Source organism: Neomonachus schauinslandi, chromosome 14 (genome assembly GCF_002201575.2).
Source record: "Neomonachus schauinslandi chromosome 14, ASM220157v2, whole genome shotgun sequence".
Taxonomy (NCBI): Eukaryota; Metazoa; Chordata; class Mammalia; order Carnivora; family Phocidae; genus Neomonachus; species Neomonachus schauinslandi.
Window position 1 is genome coordinate 27,635,775 of NC_058416.1, and position 12,250 is coordinate 27,648,024.

Consider the following 12,250-nt stretch of genomic DNA (forward strand, 5'->3'; position numbering starts at 1 on the left):
TACTATGAACATGGAAGAGAATGTTTGCTTAAAGAGCTGTAGGGTGGCTTGAAGCGGGCGGCCTCAGCTGTGTGACAGATGAAATGTGAGCACAGCCCCGAAGGGTCGCTGTAGACTCGGTGCCTCTAGGTATTTTAGTCTAATGAGAGATAATGCTGACCTGGCCGGAAGCAGGAAGCCTTTCAGTCCTGTGTGTCTTTCTGGAGTAAGAAGGGATGTGTTTTGAGGGGTTTGGAGTGAGGATAGAGAACAGGTGAAAAAAGAGGATGAGGAATAAAAGGGAAAAGAAGCAGCAGTTAATATGATATAATGATGGTAGTCACAGGAGGGCATGAATCATCACCAGATTCCATTGACTGATTTTATAAATGGCTTTTTAATCTTCATTTTAAATAGAAAAATTTATAGCTAGCCATTTTTTATTTTAAACAGACTGCTGAAATGGGCTAATAAGAGTTAACTCTGACATTGATTATATACTGTAAAATACATTTACCACCCCCCCCACCAATCCCTAATATATTTTAAATATCTTTTAAATAGGATTTAATTAAATATTATGCAGTCATCAAAAATCACAAAGTCTAATGATGTGGAGACATTTTTATAACATAACATTATACCAAAAAGGCAGTATAAAAATTATATACAATAATGGAGTGGGTCTCAAAGTATGGTCCTAGAACCAGCAGCGTCGGCACCACCTGGGAGCTTGTTAGAAATCCAAATTCCTGCTCTCACCCTAGATGTAGGAAATACAAAATTCTGGGGGTAGGGTCCCACAATCTGTGCTTTAGTGAGTTCTCCAGGTGGTTCTGCTGCACAATCAGCTTTAGGAACTACTGACTAATAGATCTCAACCTTTGTTCTATCTTAGCACATCTGAGGATCGTGACAGAGCATTGGTGACTGTGGCAGGGATTTACCACCCTGGTTAGAGCTAGGGAAGGTCATTCCTCTCCTGTTAAGAACTAGTCGAATAAATAATGAACTCTAAAGAAGCTGAAAAATGTATGCATTCACTGAGGATGGAAGAAAAAATATTACAAATGTTAAGTCTAAATCTTTGCGGGGAAGGATTCGGACATGGTTTTTATAATTTGGGGAAAAAGTTATTTTTAAAATTCAATTTAGTAAGCATTGATTTATACACATTTTTAAGAACACAGACAGTTTAAAGGAAAACATTAATTTTGACTCATTTCCCTTTAAGGTGGAACGAGGAAGCCCTAAGAGCTGCTTCTTATTTTTGGGGTCTGTCCTGTGCGAAGTCAACTGGGTCAGTGTGCTCTCTGATGCCTGGAGCCCCAGTCCCCACCCAGAGACCCGGAGCATGATTGTCTGCCTCCTTTTCATGATGATTTTATTGGCAAAGGAAGATCAGCTGGTACACCAAGCAGTAAGTTTGGAGAGCCTGTGATGAAGACTTGGCAAGGCTTCCTGAGCCCCACTCCCTACGAGGTTGTAGCTTTTCACTTGTTTCCCTAACACCTCTGTCAGTGTGAATATCTGCTTGGCATATGGGATGTGCCTTCAACTAGGCGCCTGATTTTCTGGGATCGTTCATAATCTAATTCTGGGTTATGAAGGGAAGCACACTGAGTTAGAGAATGCAAGTCAATTTTATTTTACATCTCATTAATTGCTAGTTCTGCCACCAGATCTGAGAGTTCCTTTGAAAATTGGGTTCTGAATACTTACAGATTTTAAAGTTAATGTGTTTTTGCCAAGACCTTGGTTATTACTTTCACTAGTACTTCTAGCTTCAGTAGATACTTACTTGACATCTTAACTGTTCAGTGCTTATCATAGGCCATCTTAGTGATCACTCCATAGACCAGAGATACATATTTCTGGGAAACTGAGAACTCCGAAACTAAAGGAATATGTGTTTTATTTTTAGGATTCACCTCTCCTGAACCTCCTCGGACAAACAAGCTCACTCTCGTGGCATCTCGTGGATACCGTATCCTACCAGAGCGTGCTCAGTTATTTCAGCAGCCATTACCAGCCAGCCATCATCCTGGCAAAGGAATCTTCTGCAGAATTAATCATGAAGCTCCTAAGAGTGTCTGCGGGCCTTTCCATTCCTACTGACAGCCAGAAACATCTTGTAAGTTGAGTGGGTGCTTTAAAAGGCAGAGTGTTCTTCAGGATTGTGGTAGTAGAGGTGCTGCTGAGGACAGTCTCAAACCCTGTGATGGCTCAGGTGAAAGAGTTAGAGGATGTGTACCATTGTGTACTCCTATTTTGGCCTCTCAGATCTTTTAGTTTTAATTACCTCTTTTGCTAAACCTTCACTTACTAGCAGTATTACATGCTAACAAGAGGGCGAAAGGATTGAGGGCGGCAGCCTTTGGTTTAGAGATCTGGATGTCAGTGGCAGCAGAATGGCAGTGAAATTATGAGCATGAATTTGAGGTCTGACAAACTCCGGTCCCCAGCTCATGGCCATTCCGACGTTCGTTTTCTCATCTGAGTTGGAAATAGTACTTTGCCTCAAAGTGTTGTTGTGAGAATTAAATTAGGTAGTGAATATAAAAGTTTTTGGAAAAGTTTCTGGCAAGTAATCAATGTGTAGTTAACATTGCTATTGATGTAGTGATAAAGGAAGAATGTTCTGGAATTTGGGAGAACGTGGGTTCTGGTGTGTTACCACAGATTTGCATATCCCTAGACACAGGGCCCTTAGACACACACCTGTCTTCATGTGGCCTCCTGCTATGTCCTCGCCTCTCCCTCCCGAAGCATTCAGAGCAGTTACATGCCCCCAGGGAATACTCAGTTTATACTGCTCACATGGATTCAAATGAATGCTCCTTTTATTATTTGTCAGGATGCAGTTCCAAAGTGCCGAGCCTTCACTCATCAGATGGTTCAGTTCCTCAGCTCCCTGGAACAAAATGGAAAAATCACCTTAGCAGTCCTAGAAAAGGAGATGTCTAAGCTCTTGGATGATATCATCGTCTTTAACCCACCTGGTGAGTGGCCCATGGGCCGTCGTGTCTCCATTCAGTGGGTGAATCCCTGCTCTTGTGAGATCAGGGGCCTGGGCAGGACACTTTCAGTCTTGTTCCCAGAGAAGTGGTGCTCGGAGAGAGGATGGGCTCCCAGGGACACTGTCATGTCAGCACCAGGGGAGGGACAAATGCTAAGAACTTGAGGAGGAGTTGACACTGTCAGATGCTGGTGTGAGATTAACGGGACTGAGGGCTAAGCTAGACAGCTGGATTTAATAAGTAGGAGGGGAACCAGAGACGGCCAGTGAGCAGCATCCCAAGATGCTTTCGCTCTTCACTGGGAGAGCCCTTCAGAATCACCTGTAGACGTGTAAAGAAACTGTGTGTGGAGAGCTTGTGCTCCTGGCAGTTTGGTGGACTGGGTATCCTGACTGCTTCTGCTGAAAACAACTAAGAATGCTGGACAAAATGTTTTTAGGAAACCGACAATGAAACTTGTCATGAGGTGGTGGGAAATCTTAGAAGTCAGAAGCTAAGTGAAAGGAGGAACCCATAAACGTAGATGGAGTGCTGAAGCTGGCTTCCCCCTTGAAGGCTTTTACGGGACCATCTTAGACTGGGGTGGGGTAGGGGAGCACTAAAGCCCAGGGCCGCTGGAGATGGGGGCCTGAAAGGAGCTCGTATGCATCACCCACAGGATGGCATCTTCAGTGTAAGGATGAGCCAGAGATAAACCTGCCCCTGGGAGAGGAGAGCAAAGACAATAATCCGTTTGACCTGGGTGTTGGGTCAGATGTCTATGTGGTGGGGAAAGGGAGCTGTCTCTTTTGAAAATTAGTAGGCATAAGCTGACCCTCATGTGTGTCTGAGGCACAAATTCCTACTACCTAGACTGTCCAGAGAAAAATCCCTCAGCCTGGGAACTGAGTACAAGTTGTTCTGTGTTGGCAGTGCCATTAGATGCCCAGGGGAAAGCACCCACAGAGCCACGTTGGAGAAACCCATCTTCAGCTCTGGCCTCAGTTCCAAGGAATATGAACTCATAGTAAAAAAAGAAAAAGTCATAAAACACACAAGGAAACAAGGCACCACAAGCAAGTCAGCAGAGAACGACTTAAGAGACTGAAATAATTAGTACAGTAAACAAAAAAGTATTTTTATCTATTTAATAAAATAAGAGAAATTTGAAAATGTCGGTAGGAGCAAGAAATTATAGAAATATACAGCTTTGAGGGAGAATCCGATATTCTAGAAATGTAAAATATAGCACTTGTAATAAAAACTTAATGGGTAAGTTTAACAGCAGGTTCAACTCATTTGAAGAGAAAATTAGTAAACTGGAGAATACATATGAACACAGTGTCCAGAATGTAGAACAGACAGAGAAAGAACATGGAAGCAAGGTTAGAGGGCCTGGGGGACAGGCCGGGAAGATGGAACATACATGCAGTCATCCAGTCAGAATTCCCGGAGAGGACAGACAGACCTGGGGGGAGGCAGGAATAGCCGGAGAGACAGCAGGGCTGAGAATTTTCCAGGGCCGATGAGCACAACACTCCTTAGATTCAGTGAACCCAGCAGATCCTAAGCAGGACCGAGAAATGCACATCTCTACACACTGTCACACTGTGGTGATGCTGCACGAGCAGCAGGGACAAAGGAAAGAACTTTCACACCCAGGAAGGAGGGCGGACGGACACCTACAGAGGAACATTTACACTGCTGACTTCTCAGTAGCAACAAAGGAAGCTAAGACAGTGGAACAGCTTCAGTGTGCTGTGCGGAAGTGACTTGTAACCTGGAGCTGTAAACTAAGAGAAACCATCTTGCAAGGATGAGGGTGATATAAAGATACTTTCATTGAAAACTGAGATTGTTTGTCCCCATGACATCACTTGAAGGAAATCCTAAAGCATGTTCTTTAGGTAGAAGTAGAGTGATCACAAGTAAAAAGGCTTGGATTATAAGCAGGAAAAGTAAGCAGAGAAAGTAGTAAAATGTTAGGCACATATGGAAAACTATGTAACCATGCATTTATGGGTTTAAAAAGCAAAAGCAAAAATTAAACTATATGGCCACAAGTACATATAAGTTAGGAAGGAGGTTGACTTAAAAGCATCTAAAGTTTTAGTATGGTTTGAGAGGGTCAATAAATTGATTAAATTTACATCTTGGTAAAATGTGAATGTTGAAATTGCTAAGAAATTCACTAAAAGAATAGAAATAAAATGTATAATTTCCATGTTAGTGGAGGGAGATAAAAAGGAATGGCCAAAGTGCATTCAGTCCAAAGAAGGCAAGAAAAGAAGCTTGGAGAAGGTGAGAAAAATAACCAAAATAAGATGGTAAAATTTAAATACATCAGTAAATGTAAATGGACAGATACTCAGCTTAAAAGACAAAAGTTTGTCAGACTGAATTAATAATGAACATCCAGCCTTAAGCTGTTTCTAAAAAGTACATATAGAGCGTAGGATATAGAAAGCTTTCTATAAGGCAATCATATCAGGCAATTATTAAAACAGAAAGCTGGCGTAGTAGATTAATATTGGGCAGATAGGACTGTGAAGCAGAAAGCATTACAGAGCCAGGTGATCTTTAGGGTGTTTCCCTGCTTTGAAGTTGCATGACAAAAAGTAAATAAATAAAAGCATTATCGTAGAGATAGAGTCATTGGAAACTGATAAAAGGTTTAATCCACCAGGAGCATATATTAATGATAAATGTATTTGTACCTAATAATACAGCAGCAACTGCAAATACCTGAAGTGAAAACTGACAAAATTAGGAAGAGAAAAGTCAGATTCACTCACAGTAAGAGATTTTGCCACACATCTCACAGTAATTGATGAAGTCGAAGGAGAATCAGTAAGGCTTTAGGAAGTCTGAAGAGCCCCACTGGGTATAGTGAGCATGTGGACAAGATGTGCCCTGTATATGCGGGATGAGTCCCCTACACAATGGCTAAGGAACCTCACCCTTGTTCAGCTTAAAGCCAGTCTCCACCAATCCCAAAGGACTGGTGTGCAACAGACCACAATGCAGTCAACTTAGGAATCAGTAACAAAATATAACTATACCCTGGAAATTAAGAAGCAAACTTTTAACTAACTGTTGATGACCAAAGAAGCAGTCATAATAGAAATTTAGAAGATTTGGAACTGGATAAAAAAACAGAATGCATCCAAACTTGTGGGGTGCAGCTAAAGTGGGACTTAGTTTCTTGGCCTTCGGTGCTTATATTAAAATTTTAAAAAGATGAAGGCTAATAAGAATCCAGCTTAAGAGGTTATAAAAAGAATAGCAAAATACGATCAAAGACTGTGGAAAGAAAGAGATAATAATCCGGAGAAGGTAAGTAGGAAGAGAGAGAGTGTGAAGAACAATGAAAGTGGCAGATAAACGTGTAGGTGAATCTACATGAAACATGACTGTCTAAAACAATAATAATAGAAATGCCTCCCGGGGATAAGGCACCAGCAGGGAGAGCTGGTAGGGGTTAGAATGTTACAGAGCCCTGGCACTGCCTTGGAGCCAGTTAACATCAGACTTTTGAAAAGTCAAGAGTGCACGTGTAATTGGTGAGGCAACCACTGTAAGAATGTTGGAACGGTGTTTAACTTCCAGACCAAAAGAGAGAAAATAGAATAAGAAATAATGAAGTAAAAGAGAGAAAAAGGGATGTAGAATTTGGGGAATAAATGGAAAGTACATTGTAAGATTGTAGATTTAGACCCAGTTACATCAGTAATTAACATTAAATATGAGTGACTAAAATTACCACACTGGATAAAAGAAGGGAGAAAAAGACAACCCAGTAGAAAAAATGAACAAGACCCTTGAATTGACATTCTACAAAAGAGAATATCTAAATGACCAGTATATTTACAGAAAGGTGCTAACTGTGTTAATAATCAGGGAAATGCAAATTAAAACCTTAGTGACAGATGATGACACATCCACCATAGTGAGTACAGTTAAGAAGGTTTCGATACAAAGTTGGCAAGTATGTGGATGAATGTAACTCATGTACTGCTGATCACAGAGGAAATTGGTACAACCAGTTTTAAAAGTTTGGCATCCGTCATCTACTAGTTTGCATATCCTACGACTCAGAATTCCGCTCCTTGGAATATTCCAAAAGAAATGCACCTGTGCCCTGGGAAACGTGAACAGTGACTGTAGCTATGCATCTGAGGGGATCCAAAACCGGAAACAACCCGTGTGTTCAGTAGAAAGGATGAATTGTTGTAGTATATTCATATAATAGAATGCAACAGTGAAAATCTGCCACGACGTGGATGAATCTCACAAACGTTTTAATGTTTACTTAAATACTGTTTGAAAATAGGCAACTGTAGTATTTAGGGAAGCACAGCAATTGAAAGCTGGTGTCACTGTCTGAGTTGGTTAGAACTGGTGAACAAAAAATCAGTTGAAATTTCTTGTATGTACCTGCAATGTAGATTTACCGCACAGGGTATATAATATGGTAGGTAAAAAGCTGATTCTGGGACCAGACTGCCTGGGTGTTCCACCTGCTGTGTGATCTTGTACAAGTTTTATAACTTCATCTGCAAAGTGGGGATAATAGTCAGACCTGTTTCATATGGGTGTTGTAAGCATGAAATGGATAGTGCACCTGACCTTTTAGCATCAGCCACTCTAACCAGTAACACCCAGTCAGTGTTAAAAGAAAAAAAGAAAAATTAGCAGGCGATACCAGAGAAAGGGTTTTAGAGTTGACCAAATGTGTTTAGGCCGTGAAGGTCAGATAATAGCTGGCCAAGCACAGGAGGGGAGGGTGTTCTAGAAAGATCTTCCTCAGAAGAGTGACGGAATCAGATCTGGTTTTTAAGAAAACATTTGTTGGCTGTGTTGATGATGCATAGGGAGAGGAGAGGAGAGGGTGGGATCTGTTAGGAGGCTTACTGTATGAGTTTTTTGTTCCTATGAGTCATCAGTAAAAGGCACATTAAAATTACAGTTGCTTTTGGGGCGCCTGGGTGGCTCAGTCGTTAAGCGTCTGCCTTCGGCTCAGGTCATGATCCCAGGATTCTGGGATTGAGCCCTGCATCGGGCTCTCTGCTCTGCGGGAAGCCTGCTTCTCCCTCTCCCACTCCCCCTGCTTGTGTTCCCTCTCTCGCTGTGTCTCTCTCTGTCAAATAAATAAATAAAATCTTTAAAAAAAAAAAATTACAGTTGCTTTTGAGCTGAAATTCAGAGATAAGGCCTTAGAGAAAAATGCCCATACCCGTAGGAATACATGACAAAATATGCACTCACACATAGACATTGTTGAACTTACGTCTAGAACTTTGGTTCCTGAAGTCCTTGCTTTGATCATAATAAGTAGGTCTTACAGTAACGTTGTTAGAGTTTATTTAACACTTGCAGGTGGGCGAGTTTGATTTGATAGGTGTGGCGAGTACGACCCAGACTCCCCTGCCCTCGCTGACGTCAATACGAGAGGCTTGTGGTGACAAAGCCCCACTTCTGTTCCATTAAAAAAATTTTACCTAGCTTAAGGAGAGCTAGAAGTAGTTGGCAAAAACTATAGCCTGCGAAAAAGGTTTTCTGTTTTGGGATGTGAGGAAGGAATCTACCTCCGTAACCTGCTCATTCGCAGGTGTCTTGTACAATGAATTTGCTTTTTCTTATACGCTGTGCTCTTTTCATCTCAGTTTTTTTTGAAAGACCCATTTAAATTATCAGTCTGTCCACTTTTCTTTTTCCATTTAAAAAACAAGGAAATAAGAGCTGTTTAAGTTAGGAGCTCTTTTAAGAAGGTTTAAAAGGTGTTTCTTTTCCTTACTTTTATATTTTGTTTTAAGTAATAACCTCTATTCCTTGTAAATCACTCCAGAATATTGATAGCTTTGGTAGTGGTGAGGGTGGAGGTATTTTTCTAGTCCGTTTACCAGGTGACTTCTGAGATGTGCCTGCTTGGTTTTCCAAATGAGCAAAGTTTGGAAGCTAAAGTCTAAGTAAGCATGTTCTGATAAATAGTTTAGTCTTTCATGCCAACTTGATATGTCTCTTTATTAAAGTATTGCTCGGCCACCTGCTGTAACCAGGGGTCTCTCAGTGGTTCCTACTGTGCCCTTACAAAGTACTGATGTGCTGCATCCTATCCTTACCAGCTAAGCACCATCCAGAGTATTTGTAAATTGTAAAATGTGCTCAGAGTGCAGCCGAAGTTGCTCACATTCACATCGCCGTTCCGGCAGCCTCTCATGGAGTGTGTCTATGTTCCCCCGCAGACATGGACAGCCAAACCCGCCACATAGCCCTCAGCAGCCTCTTTATGGAAGTCCTAATGATGATGAACAATGCGACTATTCCAACGGCAGAGTTCCTCCGGGGCAGTGTCCGGACCTGGATTGGACAGAAAGTGCACGGGCTGGTGGTCCTGCCCCTCTTAACAGCAGCCTGTCAGAGCCTGGCTTCCGTCCGCCACATGGCCGAGACCACGGAAGCCTGCATCACTGCCTACTTCAAAGAAGGTGCGAAGCTCTCTTTAGGTTGGTCCTTTCCAGGCGAGAGCAAAGCTTTGTCAGAAGGAGGTATCTTTCCAGACCCTCCCCAGCGGGTGATTGCGCCACGCAGATTTCCTTGTTAATGTAGCTGATACTTCAGTATGTATTTTGTTTTGTTTGCAAAGATCTGCAGTTAGCGTGAGAACCTGTGGCCCATGTTTGTCAGCACAACCATGTTTCCGTGGAGGGAACCTCTAATTCACTTTACAGTGGGTTTCGATGTCAGACCGGCCCTTTTATGGGAGGCACATCATGTAAGTCACAGGCCTAGCTATGCTCTTCAAAACAAATGCTATAAACCAGAATCTTTTTTTTTTTTAAAGATTTTATTTATTTATTTGAAAGAGAGAATGAGAGAGAGAGAGCACATGAGACGGGGGAGGGTCAGAGGGAGAAGCAGACTCCCTGCTGAGCAGGGAGCCCGATGCGGGACTCGATCCCGGGACTCCAGGATCATGACCTGAGCTGGAGGCAGTCGCTTAACCAACTGAGCCACCCAGGCACCCCTAAACCAGAATCTTTATAATAAGACCCACTGTGTTATTTTTCTCTATTTTTGTCACTTGTTAAAATGAGTTTTCATGTAAGTTTTTTATTGCTTTTTGTCACATCTTTTGAACTATTACAAAGAGGTCAATCTCCACCCCACCCCTACCTTTTAAAAATCTTTCTTATTCCCTAACCTCCCTCTAAACTCTGATTCTGGAAACAACGTGGTCTGGTTAAGAAGAATGGCTTGGATTAGCACTACTCAACTCTGATACCCAGATATACCTTGTGCACACAGTAGGAGAGAAAGAAGGGTGTTAGAGCAAGAATGCCGGGAGGTGCCCATAACCTGCCCCTGCCCTTTCTTGGCAGACCATGACCTGTACCCATGTCCCCCCATGGAAGGTGCTGTGCATGTCACCATCTCCCCACCGTCATTCCCCCCAAAGACTTGAGAACCATAAGGATAACACTCCTGCTTCAAATTCATTCATGTTACTAAAATCAAAAAAAATGTTTTTTCAATTGATTTCTGTCGAGGGATGAATCCAGCTAAGCTTTAAAAAGGGGAAATACTTCAGTTGGATAGAATAATAATTTTCCTTGGAAAAGCATACATTTTCATAACATACTTAAAAGGTATTAGATGAAGTTAAGACCCTTGGATGACCGGACAGGCAGTGTCTACCTGCGATTTTAATGACCATAAAATGATGAGAAGGGTGACTCTGAGAACACAGTGCTCAGTTCTGACTTCGGCCCCTCCGCAGTGGCTAGCAGGGGATAGGCACTCAGCGTGTGGGCTTTCCAGTCTGAGCCTCCCGGCATGCTTCCCTTGGGTGGCCTCCGGGGTCCCATGGGCTTGACATGAAGCCTAAAGTGAAAAGATTCATGACAGCAGTTAAATAATTTGATTCCTGTTTTTATCTTGCTGTCTTTTCTTGGTGCTCTTTTCTTAGGTTCCCTCAATCAGAATTTAGGATGGGGCCCCATTCTGGTGTCCCTTCAAGTTCCTGAGCTTACCATAGAAGAATTTCTGCAGGAGTGCCTATCCCTCGGCAGTTACCTGACTCTTTATGTCTACTTGCTTCAGTGTTTAAATAGTGAACAGACTCTAAGGAACGACATGAAGGTGCTGCTCATCTTAAGCAAATGGTTGGAACAGGTGTATCCAAGGTTTGTTGGCCCTGTGGCTGCCATATCACACTCACTATATTAATATTATCTGTTAGCCTAAGCATTTAAAGTACTGAATGTCCCCTATACTTAAAATTCAAATGTGGACTTTCAGTTAAATGGGAGTGGAAAGAATCCACTTCTAATTTTATTTTCCTCCTGGGCCTCCCCCCCCCCCCCACCCCAGCTCCACGCAGGAAGAGGCCAAGCTGTTTTTGTGGTGGCACCAAGTCCTGCAGCTGTCCCTGATTCAAGCGGAGCAGAGTGACTCGGTCTTGATAGAATCTGTCGTTCGAATTCTGCTCATGCTTCAGAGCAGGCTGAGCCTGCTGGCCGAGGAGAGGCTCAGCTCTGGGATTCTGGGGGCAATTGGGCTGGGCCGGAAGTCACCCCTGTCTAACAGGTAAGGAAGCACCTTCTAAGTGGGCCTCAGCTTCTGCTCCTACTTAGGGATTGTAATACTTTAGGAGGTTTTTTGACTTAAGGGCTAGGCTAGGGTTCCCCTATAGATTAAGGGGGGGAAAAAAAGTCACCTGATTACATCTTTATATTTTACAAAAACATTTTTTTTTCTCATTTTAAAACAACTTTGTTTTCACGTTTAAAGAATGTTTTCTTAGTAGTATCTCTTGTTGTATTTTGGCTTTGTAACCTGACCACACTGCTGATTTCTGTCTGGTTTTGAGCCAGTGACGGTGTGCAGGGTTAGGTGAAAATACCCCAGTTAGCTGCTTCAATGCATACTTTGTCCGGGCTGCCCAGGCCCCACGAGGCAGTCTCCTAGAACTGTAAGTCAAGATGAGTTAAAGTTAACGGATAAGAATAAGTAATGAGAAACAAGTTTTTGTTGCTAAAAAATTCCGAGGCATGAAAGAATTTGCCACTAGCCTCCCGTTTTATCTTACTTATTTGCATAATGGTTTTCTTTCCAAGCCCTTATCAGTGTTGAAACGAGTTCTCCTCCCATTCTCATGTCAGCATTCTTGTGGAATAGCCCATCCTCTTGTTGCAACTTTGGGAATCACTCAGTCCATACGGGTTCACACCATGTCTCTTTGTTTGTGATAGAATTTAGCAGGAGTATGT

The 12,250-nt window shown here is 42.4% G+C and overlaps 1 protein-coding gene across 1 annotated transcript in view; it reads left to right on the plus strand.

The window, feature by feature from the left end:
* The window catches only part of EPG5 (ectopic P-granules autophagy protein 5 homolog), a 103,298-nt gene that overhangs the window by 85,767 nt on the left and 5,281 nt on the right, over positions 1-12,250 (plus strand). The window contains exons 37-42 of the mRNA XM_044921256.1: positions 1,214-1,399; positions 1,904-2,113; positions 2,837-2,981; positions 9,224-9,466; positions 10,948-11,164; positions 11,352-11,567. Coding sequence (XP_044777191.1) covers positions 1,214-1,399; positions 1,904-2,113; positions 2,837-2,981; positions 9,224-9,466; positions 10,948-11,164; positions 11,352-11,567 — 1,217 coding nt within the window. The remainder of the gene's footprint in view (positions 1-1,213; positions 1,400-1,903; positions 2,114-2,836; positions 2,982-9,223; positions 9,467-10,947; positions 11,165-11,351; positions 11,568-12,250) is intronic.